General features: G+C 45.3%; 1 protein-coding gene across 1 annotated transcript in view; it reads right to left on the minus strand.

Annotated features, from left to right (window-relative positions):
- Nucleotides 1–20,565, minus strand: part of LOC144136762 (uncharacterized) — a 91,341-nt gene that overhangs the window by 20,827 nt on the left and 49,949 nt on the right. The window contains exon 3 of the mRNA XM_077669362.1: nucleotides 1,665–1,800. Coding sequence (XP_077525488.1) covers nucleotides 1,665–1,800 — 136 coding nt within the window. The remainder of the gene's footprint in view (nucleotides 1–1,664; nucleotides 1,801–20,565) is intronic.

Here is a 20,565-nt window from a genome sequence, read left to right on the forward strand (position 1 = left end):
TTTGACGTCCATGCAGGATAACAATGACGATAGTCCTGGCAACCCTGGAATCATGACAGCAAGTTGTAAACATTAAAGTGACGTCTGCGCAAACACTCTTGAGACAAAGGGTCACAAGGCGTGACAAATTACTTCACCGCGACCTGGATAAACACGGCCCCAATATAGCAGCGTTTTCAGCAAGAAATTCCTGTGGCGTTGGTGTCTTTTTGAATGGCCGGTTGCGCGAGGGCGCAGCGGCCTAGCGTCCCTTCCGAAATCTAATCAGATTGGATGCTCTCACGGTGAATGCGCACACGCATGCATGAAACGCAGTGCCATGCTTTTCGCTTCTTCTTATTTCCTTGTGTCTTATTTTGTCTTTGTCTCTCTTTTTCCGGCATCGTTCGCTCCCTGCCGAATGCGCGCATCGAGGAAGGCGCTTTGTCAAATCTCGCAATTGGGGCAGAACAGCCTCAGGGAGAGAGACAATGCCGGCGTAAAGAAATTTGACGCGAAATTGAGTTTAAGCTTTGGTGGTTCTGAGACGGCGCAAAATTGCGCCTCCGTCGTGCCTCCTCAGTTCCTTTGTTTTCTCTGTAGCATGAATGATGAAGATGCGTTTATTGTTTAGTTGAAGTTCCAATAGAAATACGAACAAGGCAATAAAGAAAAATTGCCACCGACAAAGCGCGTTTCTCAAGAAAAGAGATGTACAGGCAGTCGCTTCTGCGCTGCTAGGCACCACAGCAAAGTTCGCATATTACTGTGCGTTCATCGGAATAGTAACGAAATTACTGAGAGAAAAGAAATTGCCGAAATGAAATGCCGTTAGAACGATGAAACTAGCGTTTACATAGTCACAGCGCCGAAGCGAATGGGAGATACACGACATTAAATAATTGTTGGTACTGAAAACGAAAAGCCCTGCTCCGATGAGGCAACTCAGGGAAATGCCACGAAATGAATCATTTCGTGGCATGTGAGTGCAGTCCGAGGTCATCCTACGCTCTCCGTTTGCGCCTTCGAGGTAATAATAATTGGTTTTGGGGGGAAAGGAAAATGGCGCAGTATCTGTCTCTTATATCGTTGGACACCTGAACCGCGCCGTAAAGGAAGGGTAAAGGAGGGAGTGACAGAAGAAAGGAAGAGAGAGGTGCCGTAGTGGAGGGCTCCGGTAAGAAGCTGAATTCGTGCGTCACTGTGGTAGAATGTTTTTCGTCTACTGTAGTCCAGAGCAATTCGAGATTCAAAGTTCCGCTGCGCACGTTTAGAGTCTTTTTTTTTTGCTGGTATTAGGGTTGGAAATTTAAACTATATTTGTTATCACGACCTAGAAATCTTTGAATTCTCGCAAAGAAATATGCCTTTTTTTTTCTTCGCTGGACTCAACTTCAATGCTGCTCGATGTCATGCACGGAGATATAATGCATGAGTCGAGAAGACAGTCGAGATGTACGATTATGGGGAGAAATTTTAGCTGTCTCGCCAATTGGACCATGAACGCATCTTACTTTTTTGCCAAAATTCATACCGTCGCCAATTTTTGTTTCTGCACTGTGAGCAGAGCTGTGCGCATAACACAATTATGTGCAGCTTGGCGTGTACACTATGCGCACAAAAATTGTTGCCGTTCTCGGCAACCTATTGGAACATTTGAAATCCAAACGTGGTCTAGCACTTACCATAGACTTTGAGCTCCTTCTCCGAGCGGACCGTCTGGAACGAAGGCGCGTCGGCCGACACCTCGCACGCGTAGAGCCCCTCCGACTTGAGGTCTGTCTCCTTCAGGTACAGGCTTCCGACAGAACTGCGACTGGCCTGCACATGCCCACAACCACGAAGTAAGTAAATGTGACGAAGGTGCTTTGCACCTGGATTATGAAGTGGAAGAATTAGAACCAGGCGCCTTGATAACTTCTTGCTTTGCGTCTGCAGACACAAGTACTGGCGGTGTAAAAAATCGTAAGCAACGAACTTCCAGGCTATTCAGTATTGTCTAACGAGAAAAAACTGTAACGAACACACATCCGCAGTGGTGCTTAAAATTCCCTTACGCACGCGTGTGATGATAATTGGAAGAAATGAATAAATGAATATTGCTTGACTGCGTCCCTCTGCTTCTTGAAGTCGAGAGTGACGCAGTCCGGATGTAGTGCATGCCTCTTAGTATACCTTCATATATTCGCTATCCAGTCATGGTGTATGGTGGTTGCACCGTCCTAATGAAGTAAACGTAGTCGCCAGTTCACACTCGCCAGCGGAAGCCTTACTTCGTTATGGGAAGTAGGCAACCTTGTTGAACCTCCCGTAGTCAAAACTTAGTCACCACGGCAAGCTTCTAAGCCTTCGGCTTCGGCAAACAGAAAGGAATGAATTATTGCTTGGTCTTCAAGTGAACAGCCCATCGGTTCACACAAGATTAAGCGTAGGTTTTCGACTCCAGTCCTTTCTACTGAAGCGAATTTTACCGGCTGGCCGTAAGGAGAGTGCCTTTCCGACCGAGTAAAGTACCCGCCTTGATCATTACGTGCAGCTCTGTCGTAAGAGTAGTTCTTGACGCTATCAGTCTCGGCTGGGTACCAGTCCGGGTCTTCGAAGCCCCGACCCGGAACGGTTACGCGATAAGTGCGCCACCATTAATCAGCGGGTGTCCGGTCACTCGGCCGCTGGGTTGCCGTGGACGCAACCCTTAACGTAACGGCTGGAGCATTGCCAGGCCGCCACGGCAGCTGCCACGAAGACTGTCCGCAGGCCGCTAAGAGCCCGGCGTCTTCGGAATCACTTCCATCTCGCCTCGTGCGCGACGTGGACGCCGAAAAGTATAGGACAGGCCGGAGAACCCCAGTCATAGATATGAGTCTAATTTGCTGCTTCAACCGACAGAGTAACGGCACCGGCCATCATGAGGTCTTCCACGGTAGTCATCGATGGCCTGGCTGGTCATTAATTCATATGTGTTTCTAGTCATTATAAGTGGCTCGTGAGGCGGAAAATTTTTCAGCGAATTGGCACTGCCTTCACGCACTGAATAGTGTACTTTTGGGTTAACATCTTAGGAAGAATCACCGGTGGTGGTGATGTCAGTGAAGGGAGTAATTGCCGTTTACCATCCGCCTCAGCGGCAACCATACGGGTACAAAATAAAGTTACACTACGTTCTTGGGACCTTCTCAGTTGAAAAAGTTAATGTGTCGAAGGTAAGGACAAGTTGTTATTCAATAAAAGGCTCTTGTAATCAATTGCTCAAATTCTCCCACAAGGAATTTTTCAATGAGCCGGTTCCTTCTACGTAGCCTGTCAACTTCGTTTCTAGGTGGCTATGGTAGTGTGTTCGTCAACAGCACAACATGACGACATTGCTGACAGCTGCGGCAAGCACATTTAGAAGCATTCGGGCGCAGAAACGTTGGTGTACTGAGCTTTTGGTGCTGGTTAAATAGCACCTAAATGGTCATGATTAGACCTAACCAGACGTCTGCACTAAGGTTTGCCCTGTGACTTTAGTGTGCAAAATTCTCCTTCTTGCAGGTAAACATATTGCACAAAAAAGTAGTTAAGGCATGCAGCTTGTATATGATACAAATTTTATTTATTCAACTTTACTTCCGTGCATGAAAGACAATCAGCTGCATGAGTACAAAGTACCCTTTCTTCAGCCGCTGTCGCCACAAAACTGATTTTTTTTTTAATTTGTTAATTACATTCCTATTGTGATTGGGTAGGTCCCAGACATGCCAAGGGCAACATGTGTTGTGGTACAACGCCGATGCATCCAAGGTGAGACTGCCAGAGATAAATCCGAGCGGGCTGAAAGCTTGATCACTTCCTGAACCGGCGAATTCAGCCCACCCTCTAATAGCTCAAAACGTTTAAGTCAGAGGCAATAGCAGCGTGGCATTAGTGTAAGCGAACTTAAGTGATAGTGATGACATGGTTTCTCGCTATGCTACAAAAAAAAACGTCATTGTCAGCACGTTTTGAGCACCACTGTTTTGTTCGGGGCGATTGGTATTCGAGCCACGTGTGCGTCTCCTTTCAAACATAATCCAGAGAAACGGTCGACTCCGGCGAAAAAAATGGTCGATAGACCCGCTCTATGATTACAGGCTCAGGCGTTTGCTTTAATTCGTCACGTACTTCATCCCATTCCTCTTTACGCAGTGGCACTGTGCTGTGTGGTGTTATCAAGGCGCAGACGCAAAGTTTCTGGGGAAGCTCCGGTCAACCTGAAGCATTAACGAAGTCACTTGCTGGTCCTTCGTAGCACGCAACAGGCCGAGGTCATTGGCGTTTATTGTAGCACTAAAGGGCTCTTTCAACAGACGCGGTAATCATATAGGATGTCTTGAAGCACTGCGTCATCATAACTATTGTGCAGCAGCTCTCAGAGCACGCATTCGCATTATGTGATCCACACATGAAGCAGCATTGTGACCGTAGTAATTGTTTCCTATCCTCAAAAGCGAGGATAAAAAAAATACAATGACGGCCCGAAACATGCTTCCCACAACATAACAAGAGAGACCATCGTTCAAGTGAAGTTATTTGCGTGCTTAATATGTGCGTGCGCTTATCCTGAGCAGACATTTACTGGGGCTATTGTGCTGGACAAACGACATAGCTCTTCTTGAATGATGTGTTAAAAAAGCATTAAAAGCCTCATCCGTAAGCATGTGTCGTCGGGCATAGTAATCACCCAGTGACCGGAGGGAAGTGCCGTCACCTCTGGTAAAGACAGCAACAATTTCTAATGCCATCGCCTTGTAAACACATAAGGTAATTTGGTGTCCCTGTAAATTTTTGTGACTCCTCACCAGCAAGGCAACTCTGCAAGAAAGATATTTCTTTTAAGTTATTCGTCTCCTCCTTCAGGGCAAACACCTAGTTCCTCTCTGCGTTACGGATGTTAAGGTATCATGTCACTCAGTGAGCTACGCTTCACGGCACGTAATTTGGAATTCAAACATAAATTTTTCACCGCTACGTGACAACTCTCCTTTCACACTGTATAAGCTATTGGAAGGAACTATTAATGACATAATGAATATATACGTACACAACGAAAAAACTTCAGGTAAAGCGAGTCGAGAATATCAAGCGTGCAGAGTCATTACATTTTCGGTGAGTTTCACCCCGTGCTTAATAAAATATATAGCATCGCTACTAAGAAAGCAAGTATTAAAAACTGGCATAACGTGTCTAGCGGCAACACTCTAGACAAAAAAATAAAGAACAGTGAAAAGCAGCAGAGCTGTCGCCGTTTTCACGCCGAGTGGAAGAAGAAAATGGAAAGCGAGGCGATATGTATTCCACAGGGCAGGGTAAGAGATTGCCATCTTCGCAGGACGCCGCCTCACCCCCCCCCCCCCCAAGCCTCCAAACTTCATGCACTTTTTCGTATTCACCGCGGCCAGCCCATGGGCACGCGTATACGTGAAGGAACGTGACGGTGATTGTCCTGCGTTATCTTTTGTTTTTATCCTTTTTGTTCACATTTGCTTACATTTCTCTCAAACGTCCGCACGCCTGGATGGCCGAGAAACATGCAGACAAACAATGCCCTCGTGATTTATGACGAGCAAGGGTCCCCACGTTTCTCGTACGGAGAGTGCCGCGCTCCCCACTATTCATCGTCCTTCTCTCTGTTCCTTTGTTGTTTTTGTTGTTTTTTCTTGTTTTTTCTTGTTTTTCTTGTCCTTAAACTACGGCAGGCATTTCCTTGCTTTCTGCGAATGGCTTCGGCTCTTCCCCGGGCTACGTGCTTGGCTCACAGCGGGACCTACTTCGCTGCATCCTCGTCGCGGCAGTGTTTACGCTCACCCTCCATCCCTGGGTACCACCGAGCTGGCCTGCAACGCCGCATGCCTTTCGAGGGAACAGTCCGAGCAAAGGAGAAATAAACTCAATAATAAAAAGAACACTGAACGGTTAGATTTTTCAAGTGCAAACTTCAGACAACAAAGCGTACGCGCTGGGGCTGGCTGGCTGCGAAAAGTTACTCCAGAAAACACGGTCGGTGCATCGGCGCCTTTCATTCGGGTCGCACCTTGAAACAATGGGTGTGGGCGTTGGAAGCACGGCGCGGCGCCTGCGGTGAAGGAGGGGGCAGGAATAGCGACGCGGCCTTGCGAGCATGAACGAAGAGAAAAGAACGAAGGAAAGAACAGAAGAACATGAAGCGAACTCGGAACGAAAGATGACAACGGAAGAAACACTCAGAACCATGGATGGTTAAAGCGAAAACAAAAAAAAAACGGCGGAAAGTGCTGGATTCGGAAGTTATAGACTTGAAGAGGTGGATATTTGGTTTTATTCTTACCGCTTCGAAAGTCAGGTCGATGAGATTGCGTTCGCGCCCGTGGGCGGTGTGTTTCGTTTTGAGTCATAAACTTTGAGGACCTAGCTACGCATAGAGGAGCTCGAGGAATTTATAGGTATTTTTTTATATTTTTCCCTCGAGGGAGTGTTTTTTTTTAACCCTCTGTCGTGGTTTTAGCGCTGCCGTTGTATAATCAACTAGCACGAAATGACAACACATTCCGAAGCAAGCATCAATCATCTACATTTCTAATTTTTTGCATTTTATCCTTTTCAGCGTTGCTTTATACTTGGAGTGCGTAATAAGGTTCTCTCAGCGGGCTGTACCTTATTGACTGGAAATAGATGGCATGAAAAACAAGGAAATTGAAACATACTTCATTGCATTCAAATTCTGGGATGTGCTCTTTCGAAGTGTTCCTGCCAGCGGCGATGGATTTCTCCAATGCTTCTCTATAGTCTATGCATGCGGTCGAGAAGCTCTTTATAGCGCGGTTTTCATGCTCTTACGACCAGTATCAGATGGCCACATCGCTTTAGTTTCATTTTTTATGAGAAAACGCAATTTTTAAAAACGTTTATTCACGTAAAGCGCGTGTAGAGGCCTTCAAGGCAGAGTTACAAAGCCGGCGAACGAATTTTGCTGACCGCTGTAATAATCACACAACACAACGTTATTCCCTTTACTTTAAACTTGCACGGCCTCGAATCGAGACTCTAACGGCAAGCTGTTTAAGTAAACCTGGCCACATACTTAAGCATAAATGCAGCTGGAGTGCACTAGACAATTACACTTAGCTGGTGCGGCTGTATTCCTGGAACAGGGGCAGCTTTTTTGAGCATTGCGCCAGTTGTGTTCTCTATGTAATTCGAACAAAAAGAAAGCGCATCTACTATGTCGTGATGATCCCGAGTTAGAGTCGCTAGCCATTCTGCGTAAGCAGTCTTCCTACGACGCCAGAACTCTCTGCTACTTAGCGATATTACACGTACTACGCCGAAACAATCGCTTTCGAGGCTATACGGGCCATGAGAATGCGATTCCTGCTAAGAATGCAATGGGCGCGCGTGTCGGGTTAGCATTCGAGTTAATGCATGTCACAGGCCTCGGCACCCTTTACGAGCCCCCTGTCGCGCCAACGAGCGTTTATTCGTAGGTCTCGGTAACTTATTAGGAGCAGCCAATTACGCCGTTCGGATTCCTCCATTTGCTTCCTAGGTCGGAGGCGATATGAGTTCATCGATCTTTTTCCCAATGAAGGCTGTGTTCAGGCAGCGCCATTTGCACCGCGTGGCGGCAGTGGCGTTTGCAATTCGCCCTACGTAGGCTCCTCGCCCTTTAGGACGATGACAAAAGCGCCATTTTGTTTCAAATGTTTGTTTTCGCGGTTGCGCAGTATTATGTCAGAGGAAACATTTTCGGATGTCCAGGCGAGCTGGCCGTTCAATACAAGTGTCGTGAATAGAAGTTTTACTTCAGAGGGAAATTCTGAAGGATGAAGTCCAGACCAGAGACCTACGCAGTACTCGGGAAACAAAATGGCCTCTAAAAACCGAACAATGGTTGTCGCCGTTCCGGACGGAGGCGCTGGCATGGAGGTGCCTTACTCCGACTTACAGGTTTTTCTTCATCTCGATAGGCTGCGCTTTCTTTTGGTGAGGTGGCATTAGTAGCTTGGGAGATCGGTAAACCCTAATTTTCCTGGCCGTTCCGCCTGCAATTGGTGTCAACATTTTATTGATATCAAATGAGGAGTTCGTATCGGGCTCTGTGGCTCAGTGACAGAGTAACTGTTGATAACAATAAAAACAAAATCATTCCGTGGGCTATATTCCGTAAGTGGGGCGAAATACGTGCTTTGCATTTTGTGACATGAATATCGAGTTGAAACTTGCAGGCCATGATTACGCTGTCAGGTTTACAAAATATCAAACAAGTCACCTTTACAGATGGCGTGCGTGTCAGCACCAGGGCTCCGGGACGCCAAAAGGGACGATCCGTCATATTGACTCCCTATAAGCCACCCGACCAGAGCATCGCAATTGTTCAAAGCTTTCCAGCGTACATTTTATATTGAAAGAAGTAATGTGACGCTTGAAAACTCGATCTTGAACCATTTTACTGGCACTTTCAATACAGAAATGCAATTGCAGGTCTTCAATGGCAGCTTTTCATTAATTTTCCATCCGGCCATGTCACCTCCTCAGGTTTCTCTATGACAACAGTCTGTATGACTACAGCCAAGAATACCTGTGTCTTTATATAGTTTAAGATAGTACCCACCATTTACCATGCAGCAAGTCAGTAAACAATTTTTTTTTAGTGTGGATGGAACGGTTATTCTTATTATCCCAACGGACTTAAAAGTACAAGGTGAGGAAGAAGATAGTTTCGATACCCCACATGGGATTCGAATAGAGCCCCAGTTAACAGAAGAACGGAGGAATGGCCTGGGGACTGTTGGGCCATGCTCTCCACTTTATGTTGCTTGGTGTGCCACGACAGCATAGAGCGGCAAGCATGCATTCCTAGAGTAGTCTAGTCAGCCCCTGACCAGCAATGATCCTCTGTACTGCCGCACCCAAACACGCGTTTGGCAATACCCGCCCCACTTGATAAGATGTACTGTGAGGAATTTAGAACACGGCTCGAGCCTGAAATGGCAGCTGTCCGCCTGAAAGCGTCGATCGGCGTTTTGCAGGAAATTGCCTCCTCTCTTTTGCTTTACGGAACTCGCAATTCGTCAGGACTGACGTCAATTTTTCGTGCTCATCCAAAAGCACAGTCACTGGCTAACAGCGTTCGTAATTCTAGACAGCACTCCTTGCCTCGCACCGTGAATTTTAGAAGCCTCGTTACGGCATATATGCAACGGCTGTGCCCAAAGCAAACGCCCTTGCATCAGCATGCAGCAAGGAATTTATGCATTTCCATACCACAGTAAAGGCTGAGCTTCAGGGGATAAAAAGCAAATGCCTTCGTGAATCGAAATATATATTAGTTCCCATAAGGAGAAATTAAGGCGTTGAGAGAATGTGAAGATGGGAGTAAAATGGCTCCATTGATTGATGACTCCTCTCCGGCTGGAGGTGATAGGAAAACAAGACGCTCAGTTTTAGCATAAGTAGACAACCAATCTGTAAAGGACGTCTATATGCATGACAAAAAAGGCATTATCGGCTTTTTTTCTAGAATTTTTTCTCGAGTCTAGGCTCTCTCGATCTTCCTTAGCACTTATTTTTTTCGTGCTGCTTTACTTGTCATTTTAAACCGCTATCTCATGACCTCGACTGACAGCGAGAAGAAATGTCCATTTAGTATATGCTTTTCTTGCGCCTCAAGCGCTCGTTTTCAGCCTTGTCCGCGTATTCTCAAAAGTGACGACGTACCGGTGACGGCAAGCATGCCGCCAGCGTCATTTGCGTACCATCCTTCATCTTTCTTGCGCTAGTGTAGGAGTACCGGCTACAAGATAGATCGTCGACCCTGAGCCTGCGTCGGGGCGGTTATATATAACGCCTCAAATGGAAGCGCCCACGCGCAAATGGTCACCTCCACATCTTTAGATGGCGCGTATATCTCTGCAGCGAACATTAAAGCGCGAGCGTAAGGAGAAAATATAGCGCTAAATGTCGCTTTTTGCTACCTTCGGCCATATATCTTCGTAACCACTGACACTATTACGATGAACCATCTTTTCTTTCTATCATTCCCTCTTTCTTTTCTACTTTCTTTCCTTCTTTCTTTCTTTTTTTTTGTTTCTTTCTTCCTTTCTTTCTTGCATTCTAAGATCAAGTCCCAAGTGTACTAGTAACACGCCGGTAAACTGAAGGAAATTTATGGCACGATGAATTTGTTCGCTACGGACCGACTGCATTTTTGATAACACGAGCGCAAGCGAGATGGCCTTACTAATACGAGTGTGGCTCCGTGTCCAGAGGTGTCCTTGCAGAATGCCTTTCCAGTGTCAGAAACGAGTTGTATACATTTAATAAGTAAGCATTACACTTGGACCTCCTGATGGCCTGTGCTTTTTGAGACCAATAAACTTCGCCCAGCACATACCTGTTGTCGCAGCAATAAATAACGACCCATATATCGGCGCTTTCAAACGCACCTTGTTTAAAGCTGCTATGATTCATCAGAAAAACGGTCCCGATGTCAAGGTTTTACAGGGAGGCTTAATATAGCAAGGCCACCGGACTACATGACCTGATGACGATGAAGCGGAGCAATACATGATGCCTCGCGCTTTGACATATCAGCTACAAGGAGACGGTCAAATGAAGACGGACATCCGTTTCAAGGCCTGCTCTTGAACGAGACCCCTCTTCGGTGCTCGTTTCATTCTCAAGCCTGTAGTAGCGCAAACGTTACACCACAGAAGAAATACCAGAACGTTGCCGTGAACAAACACGACAACGACGAGCTACGGGTGCGTGAAGTCGAACAAAGGCGCCGACAACGACAAGATTCAGGGATGTTTGAGCGTGAAACTCTGGCAAAGCGTCAGCGTCCACAAGACCCGGGCATGCGTGCTTGCAAATTCGGTACTTCGTGGCATAGATCGCAAGCGAATTCGGACAGTGGCACCCAGTCCTTTGAGGAGCAATTCAAAGGCAACCGCTTTGGGTTCGCCTACTCGCAAAGTCACTGGAGCTCTTCCTCAGGAATCGCCCGCCTCTCCCACGTCATCGCTGGTCGGTACTGGTCAAGAACTTTTCCGCATCGGACATATATATCTTAATCTTCCGCGTAACTCGCAAGGGCTCCGTTAACAACGACAAGATAACGAGCCTGTCAACATTGAACAGTTACGTATGCCAGCCTATGCCGAACGTTCATAGAGCTTCGCCGCTTTTGGACGTAACAGGTCAACATGTTAGTGAATATGGAATAAAATTATTTATGAACAAGTTTGGTCAAGCTTCTACTTGTGGTTGAAATGAAAATCTTTGGTGCCCGTCTAGATTTTATTTTTGCCTTTTTCAGGGGCACATTAAGAAGGCTTCAATTCAGCCCAAAATGTCATTAATTTCAACGTCTAGTTTCTCGTTGCATGCGACGCACTTTTGAATTTGTGCCTTTTAAAGCATTTTTAGTGGTTTTAAAGCTTCTTAGCAAGTCTTAACTAGTTCATTTCTACCGTATTCCGGTGCCCGGAGATTAAAAACTACATAATAATAATGCAACACTAGAATTCATAAATTTTAACCTGCCCGTTCTCCTAACGAACATGTTATCTCCTCAGGATTTAGTAAAACTAATGCAAAAAAAGCCGCAGTTCTGGACGCCGTTTCGTTTCCATTGCGCCGACGTGCTACCAAAATAAATAGTCCCTCGTTAAGAGCCCCAACTAAAGGGACTCAAATTAAAAGCGCCCCGCTGCGGCTGCCGACGAATAGCTTGCTTCGGTGCACATTTGTAAGCCGTTTAAAGCAAGCCAGTCGGGCGTAGTTTGTTTAATTTACGCGCAGCTGCGAAGAATACGGCCTTCGCGTCTGAATGCCGAGGCTTCAAAGAGCATTAACGAGCGCTCCATAATGAGGAGTCCAAAATGAGCGCTAATGAGAGAAAAAAAAAGAAAAGGAACACAGACACGTAGAGATGAAAGGCAGGGGGTCAGCTCGCATCCAGCGCAGAATCCCCGGAATGGAGCTAAAAGCTGTCCATGAAATGCCATGCCACTCATATACGGTTTCCAACAGCTCCTGTTCAATAGCGCGCTATATTTTCGAACTTTTCCGGTTTCTGTTCATTCGGCATGCATAGTTCAACTGCGAATGCATGTAAAAAGTTGAGTATTTATTGGACTGCGCAGACTCGTTCATTTAGCTCTATCTTCGGGTGGACGGCGGTAAACGACAGCGAATGGTTCGGCAAAAAGACCACTCGTGAGTTTTCTTGCAACCCGCGCTGCGGCGCTGCGGATAGCAAGTGTGGGCGAAGAGGTACAGCCGCCGGTCAATTAATTATTGAAGGCGCAACTCCCGGTTCCGAGTAGTTTTGCGCCTGTCATCGCCACTGCCTGCGCTTCGCACATTATTAATCCGGTCGTTCTGGGCTTCTCGCATTCTCGTTGGCTCCGTTTATTTTATCCTTTTAGTTATTTGTGCGGTTCCAAGCGCCGAGCGCAGCTGTCATGGCTCAATGCCTACGTTCACGTTAGGTGAAATTAATATATTCAGAAAACCACGTCGCTAAATATGGGAATAAAAATAGAAATATTGAAAGCATAAGCCGCTTCAGTTTTCTGATTCTTTAACGAGGGGCCAGATTAAGTTCGCTAACCACTGTTAACGAATTCCGCTATGCTACGCCTGTTCCCTTGCTGCACTTTGCATTCGCGTTGACATTGTGTGAGTTTCGCAAAGCTAAAATTGATTTGAAGTGGCGCGTTAGTCTAAATGCCTAGCCCCTAATTTCTTGGTTTTATTTCTTCGGAGTTCATCGGTGACCCCGTAGCAGTGCCATTCTGCGGCGTGCCACTTTTTTTTTTGCAGTGCTTGGCTGAGGTTCCACCCACAATCCACTCCGGTTTTGTTTTATACAGTAAAAGTTTGCCGCCGCGGTGGCTGAGTGGTTATGGCGCTCGGCTGCTGGCCCGAAAGACGCGGGTTCGATCCCGGCCGCGGTGGTCGAATTTCGATGGAGGCGAAATTCTAGAGGTCCGTGTGCTGTGCGATGTCAATGCACGTAAAAGAACCCCAGGTGGTCGAAATTTCCGGAGCCCTTCACTACGGCGTCCCTCATAGCCTGAGTCGCTTTGGGACGTTAAACCCCCATAAACCAACAATAAAAGTTTATCATAACTTTCTCTCAGTTGCGAAGGCTGCATTTTGATAAAAGCCAGATTCGGCAATACACCTGTAGCATTCGGCCAAGACTGACGAAATAATTCTGAAGTCCTCTTTTATGGCACATCTGATAGCTCATGTGAAGCTCTCGAGGAAACAATAAAAAACTTAATTTTATCTGATCCTTCAGTCATGCAGCGCCATTCTCTTACCGTCTGACTCCTACGAGGCTGCGATGAGGAGTAGGTGCGTTAGCGTATAATGCAAAACCAAATTAAACCATATGCTCTAAACAAACCACAAACAAACCACATTAAACAAAACCGCATGCTCTAGCTAGATTAGCGACGCTGCTCTGTTAGACAGTCCTCCTTGGTCTTCGTTCTTCGAAACGCTTGTGTTGCCCCCTAGCAACAGCACAGGTGGGCGTTGTGGTAGGGTTCTAGATGGGGAATGCGAGTGACCCAGTGCCCGCCAGCACCTGCCCGGATCCTTCGGGCAGAATAGCACGTTGTTCACACCACGTATAATAATACCGGCAGGGAAAGCAGCAAACTAAGCACGCGGCGACGTGATAAATGGGCGCTGAAAGCGATTTCATAAATCCTCCACATACGAAAGGGATGACAGGGTAAGGCATTCGGCGCCCGCACTGGAGTCCCCAGTGCTCGCAGGGTTCCCTTTGTTAGTCGTTCTAGACGAGCCGCCTACCCTTCCGCTGCTATTTCGACGGAGTGGACGTGCATGGGGGAACTCCGAAATCGTACACTAAGCCGATGCCGGCCGGCGGTCAGGCAGATTATCACGGCGACGATTGCGCACCGGAGCTTAAACAAAGCTTGAAATAAAGCTGGAAGCCAGAGCTCGCAGTCGGTCGTAGTAAGCCGCACGTCTCGCACGTCATAATTTTTCAATATTTTCGTAACACCACTGTCAAAGTAGATGCTTTCATTACTTAGTCATAGAAGTGCATCAGGGCGCAATTGCCATGTTGAAGCGCGTGGCCACAATCTTTAATGTCATTATCTTCAAATGACATCCGCAGCTCGCGAGAAAAACGCAAGTGCAAAACCGAGAGGCGGACAAAGTGAGAGAGCGGGATGAGCGCTATTTTGTGCTTTTGTATTCTCTTGGTTTGTGCACTTAGTTTTATCAAGCATGAACCAACAAATCCAGTAACAAGCATTGCGCAGTTGAGTGATTTCTAGGGGACGTATTCACAACCCATTTGAAACCGAATGCTTTCTCTCCGCTCAAGATAACCGGCCCAAAACAAACAACAGACAGCAATATTACGTAGTCCAGGGTTTTACGGAATGCCGTCTGGTCAGGCAGTAGCGCAGCATAATCAATCTTCAACGTCAACTAGCGTTTTAGAGCGCCAGCTTTTATTAGCTCGTTCCTCAGTATCACGTCATCGTCAGCATCCGCAGCGCCACCTGCCATCTGCCCCGGTTGGTAGATGTCGAAAGTTAATACGGTTGTTTTAAGCAGTCCATGTTTACCCCGCTCTACGATTCCTTTATTCACCGTCATATCAACTATTGCGTCTCTGTATGGGAATATGCGTATCATTCTTACCTATCGTACATCCTACACCTCCAAAAACAAGCCATCAAAATCATAATTCACAGTGCATATATCGCTCATATGCACCCCCCCCCCCCTTTTATCGGTCCTTAAATAGTAGGCCAATAAAATAGCTCACAATATATAGCACAGGCATAACAAGGTATCGTCTTATAAACATCCCTTGTTTTCTTTATATGATTTCAGTACACTATCTGAGACACCCGAAGCCCACCCGATCTTAAAATTCAAGTAACTTTTTACTCCCGAAGACTGATTATACTAGGACACCAATATTCTGTAGAGTCGAAGAATCATTTTGTTATCTCATATATTTTACATACAATTTTATTCTTAACAAACACTCTGTATAATACAGGTGGACAACAGGGGCTAAAATTCTCGATCACGCAAACACAAAACCGCTGCTATCCGAATTGCCATTCGGATCACCAATTATAGGCCAACAACGTGTTTGCAAACAGGTGGCGCTCATGGATGCCGCAAGCTACAGTCACTGGAGAACGTCGAAGGCGGCAGGTAGTAACGATGGCGCCGTCGTCTACTGCGGTTCGTGGGTCGCTTCTCAGGCCCTTTAAGAATTGAGAACTGCCTCCTCTGAAAAGCTGTCTAGTTCGAACGGCTGTATTAGAGAGCAAATGTAGAGCAAGCAGAGGCATGTCGAGCTTCTCTTGTGTGATTCAGAGAAACACCCAGCTGATTAAGCGCCCAGGTGATATGAGCGGTACGTCCGGCATTACAACCCACATTTATTACGGCGTTTTAAATAAAAACTTGACAACATAGAAACGACGTTGCATACGTTTTCCTGCTCTTCGTAAGGGTACTCGTCACCTGTTAACAAACGCTGGCCGTCGAAGTCTTCTGAGCAGTACTTGTCAGCTGTTTGAAAAACAGCTGCCTTCGCAGATTCTGTGTGAAATGAAGAGAATTATTTTGGAAACTTTCAATCACACCTCTCCTTACGGGTCACGCTCGAACCCGGTGGTAACTTCTGGACGCACACAATGCTTTAAAAATAGACCTTGACTGAAATTACTTTAACATTCTGTACCATGTTCTTGACTTTTATTAACGGAGTCAGCCTCACAGATACAGAGTGAAATCAGAAAACTTAGAAAACTTTTCTTTGGTCGCATGGTTATGGGCCGTATACTCCTCCCTACTACCCCTACCTGACGACATCAGCGCCACCACATCTTCCTTACGTAACAAGTCGGTGTCCATCTATGTGCGAAAAAACGCGCTCACATTTATTGACGACGTAGCGACGCGTGAACAGGCCAACTCGTGGCCACAACTACTCTGTCATGTATCCTGTGACTTTCAACCCTCTAGCGCGTGTTGGCGCTTGCTAGCCACATCGTGCTCTTTCTTGAACTTGCGCTTATGGTGGCCTCCTTACAATCGCATGCATCCTTGCGGTAGTCTCATCTTTGATTCGCGCACATATGAATGCAGACTTACTTGGACCAAGCCTTTAAACATGTTCAAGCAAAATGGGGTTCGCACAAAGTGTTAAAACGTGCTATGCCGGCTGCCACTAGTGCGTTCATTCACAAGAAAGACGAGGAGTCCTAATATTTTATTTCTAGCCCTTGATCGACAAACATAGAGTCTAACGAAAATAACAAAATAAAGGTGCGGAAAGTGTCTGATGTGCTAACCCCGAACGCTCATTCCCGTTCTGATTATCGCTGCTGCAAGAAGTCTTTCACTTGCCCAGTAGCATCTCAAGTGAGCAACGCAATTGACCGCTCCCTGGAAAGGAATCGTGGTGGAACAATATTTTCTCCTGGTAATTTTTTGTTTCTTTTCTGCTGCATAAAGAAGCACTAGGGTGGCAGCCTGGCAAACGATGTGAGAAAAATGGAATGCAAAAGGAGAGTAGTTCTTGATGCAAGGAGCTCGTTCAGTGCGAGGCACTTCCATTTATTCCGCCTCAATTCCTGTGAACAATTTTCACACTTTGCGCCGAGCGCCCGGAGTGCAATTTGGTAAGTTCGTGTGGCGGGCATGATGTAGCTTTCCTTTTCTTCAACTAAATACCGCAAGACCTTGATTGTATACGGCGCGAATATTTCTTGAAAAACACTGCGAGATGATGTTCTCTGAAAAATGGAACAAAGAAATCAAATCAAAACTGAAGAATGCATTGATATCTAATTTTAATAAAAAAGGAACGAAGTACACAATTAAAAAGATACCCGGTTGACTTTCTCACTTTTGAAGGTCATTAGCATTACTTCGCGTTTCATGTTCAATGTTGAAGTGCCAATTCGGCCACGTACGGTAAAAATGAGACTTCCCGCCAGGACGGTGCAAGGTACAAAATATGATTAAATGAATAAGCAGTTACTGACCATGGTCGAAAAATGAAAAGACCTTTAGAAACTCGTAACGGTTTTTTGTTCACCTGTGTTTGCTCATGTCTTGCTCACCGTGAACAAGAAACCGGTAGCGTCTTTTCTTTTTTCGATTATAATCAGTGACACCTACTTGATTTCATCAGACCGCCATGTCTGACTTCCCTTGCCGGTGTTCGGGCTCTCATAGAATTCAAAACATTTTACATCTGCAAGACGCCACAATTTTACTTCCGCACTTTATTAGTAGACTCTTTTTAATGAACTTAGTGTTCAGAAATAAATTTGTTTAGGAAAATTTTGCAGCTTATAAATGCTTAAAAAATTCCCGCTTCTTCTATGAAAAAACGTAAAAAAAATTATTTATTTTTGGACATCATTTTCGTTTTTTTAAATACACACCACATTAAAACAATATATTGTTCATGTCTGGCTTTTTCAAGAAGCTTAGCCGCAAACCTTTTATCGCTTTGTAGAAAAAATGCGAGCATAAAAATTGAGCCCTCCACCCGTATAGAATGTTTCCTTCTCTTTAAACCCACGACGTGATAAAGGACGTAGAAAAATAAAGAAAGTTGGTCAGACGAAACGGCAATGATAAAGTACAGTGCACTTGCATACGTACTGTCTATGAAATCTAAGCAGGTAGGGACAAATAGTATAATACCTTCCCTCAGTCAATCAGTCAACTGTCAACGCGCGCAGGAGCAACTATATTTGGTATTAGTACTCAGCACAAATAAGAAAATAAAATCCACACAAATACTTTACATAAAGAGGTAGCCAATAGAACTACATAATAAAACGAGGATTTCAGTAAGAAATGGGTGCCGTACAGAATTAAATCCCTAACAAATATGAATCACAGGTAAATATCGTATGAAAAACATCCAAGAAAGAAGGAAAACAAAAACGACGTTCAACTTTAAAGGTTAAATACATACAAAAAATGCAATCGATAAACACGTTTCAGACAATCAGAGGCGAATACATGGCATTGGAGCAAAAAAATTAATGAAAACACATAAAAGTGGTGTAAGATATAAGGCAAACAAAAATTGAACTGGAGAGAATGCCCAAATGAACTAAAGCAGTACGCTAGAAAGGCGTAGTTGCACGTCATAAAAAACAAATTTCTCAGATTGGGATGCTATGAGCTTCAAATAATGACGAAGGAAGCCAGTTTTGGAAAATATCAACATGAAGACAAAAAGAACGACTTTTGCATTCTGTGCAGAGGGGAGTGGGAGCGCAGAAACGCGAACTTGAAACAGACTGCACTCTCTTGCGCTTTTCGCGGGCCAAGGGTTTGAATACCCGCTAGGAGCTGGAAGAAGATACGAAATACGTATATTTAGGGTAGGTAATGACCGCAGATTCGGATCACGAAAGTGAAATAACTAAAAGAACAAGAATAGCGCGGAGTACATTCGGGAGGTACTCCCAGGTCTTGATTAGCTGTTTACCAATATCCCTCAAGAGAAAAGTATATATCAGCTGTATCTTACCAGTACTCACCTACGGGGCAACAAACATGGAGGCTAACGAAAATGGTTAAACTTAAATTGAGCTCAACGCAGCGGGTATAGAAAGAAAAATGGCAGGTGTAACTTTAAGAGATAGGAAGAGAGCAGAGGGGTCAGAGAACAAACGCGGGTTAATGATATACTAGCCTTAATCACGAAGAAAAAAATGGGCTTGAGCGGGGTATGTAATGCGAAGGCAATGTAACTAGTGGGTCGTTAAAGGGCAACTACATAGGCTTTTAGAAGTCGATGAGCTTAGAAGGGTCGAATGTGTGAAACTTGGAGGTAAAACATGCAAAGTCCGTTTGGGCTAGCATTTGAAATGGTGACGTAATTGCCGATTAAAATCGCGATGCCATTCAAGCTTCTCCTCAGCACACAGCGCCAAATGGGGGGAAGGGGGGGGGGGGGGGGGCATGATGACGTCATTGAAGGTACCGGTGCATTTCCAACGCATAAAAGCTTGCTTTGAACAAACAAAAAACAACGCCACCGAAGACAAAGCCCGCCGAGAGTTGTTTGGCAGCATCAACTGAGTCACCGAAGGGTGTGGTTGACGGCAACGGTAATTTAAAATCATACCTTCCCAGACCTAATTCTTCCTTTCTTCTTTCACTCCCTCTCTTATTCCTTCTCTTACGGCGCGGTTCAGGTGTCCAACGATATATGAGACAGATACTGCGCCATTTCCTTTCCCTAAAAACCAATTATTATTATTACCTTCCCAGACGTCACACCAAGCTTTCTCGCATTTCTCTGCTGTTTTCAGGAGAAGCCTAAAATTCAATCGTCGATTACGTTCCTATTCTAAATGCTAGAGCAAAAACACTTGGCATCCTTTACCTACAGCCTATATATAATTGAATCATTCAATATCATGGAATTCTCAGAAAATGGTGCAGTTGTCCTTTAAGGGTAACGGACTGTATTCTAACAGGAGCCAGGCGTAGCAGAGGATGGCAGAAAGTTGGGCGGGCGGATGAGATTAAGACGTTTTCGGGGATAAGGTGGCCTCGGTTGGCACAGAATAGGCTTAATTAGAGAAATATGCGAGAGGCCTTTGCCCAGCAGTAGGCGTGGTCAGGCTGCTGGTGATGATGAGGAGGAGGAGAGGCTGAGAGCGCAGAGTGTGATCATAAAGGAGTTCACGCAAGAAAACTATATCCTCCTGAACAAGATGGAATTAAAGAGAAGTGAGATGCGGTTAGTTATTCAGTCTGGAACAAGAGCTCGATGTTGTGTAAGAAAAATGACATTGAAATATGCGTAACAAATTTCGTTGAACCCTGTTGATTTTGTCACATTTCGATTTGAAAGTACCATTTCAAAAAATAGCCGCATAGTCCAGAATCAGCAAGTGTATCAACGTGTGCAACTTTTAGAAAGGAAGTGGGGCACAGAAATATCTCGAAAGCCTGCAGATGAAACCAAGTATGCCCATTGACCGCAGTGCAATGCGTTTACTTTGAGAGGAGAACCTGTGATCGAAAAGTACACCGAGGTCATAAATTTTGTCAATCCTAGATCAGGACGAACTATTCACAGAATACAAATATTGAAGGCTGTGCATTTTAGCCGTAATTGAGACAACCTTTCTTTTAGGAAGAATTGAGAGTAATACAATTCTTCGAGCACCGCTTAAAGAGGGCATATAAGTCTGATTGGAGTAACGAGCCATCCTTAATAGAACGTATTTTCTTTGACTATTTTTATAACGTCACGATAAAGGAGAAATGAAGAGTTCTTGACTTCGTAAGAAACGGCATAAATAAAAACAGAGCAAACAAGCGGGTCTTATACAGAACCCTTAGAAGCGCGGTTATCGAATGGCGCGCTAAATGGCCCAAATTATTCGAGCCACAGCGGCGAGGGCAATCGCGTTGTCGATGTTCAATAAACTGATAAGGCTATTACTAACGTCGGCTACAAATCTACAGCACTCAGGTGCCTAGCAGTAACCGTTAAAAAGTTAACTATCGGAAGTT

Source organism: Amblyomma americanum, chromosome 6 (genome assembly GCF_052857255.1).
Source record: "Amblyomma americanum isolate KBUSLIRL-KWMA chromosome 6, ASM5285725v1, whole genome shotgun sequence".
Classification (NCBI taxonomy): Eukaryota; Metazoa; Arthropoda; class Arachnida; order Ixodida; family Ixodidae; genus Amblyomma; species Amblyomma americanum.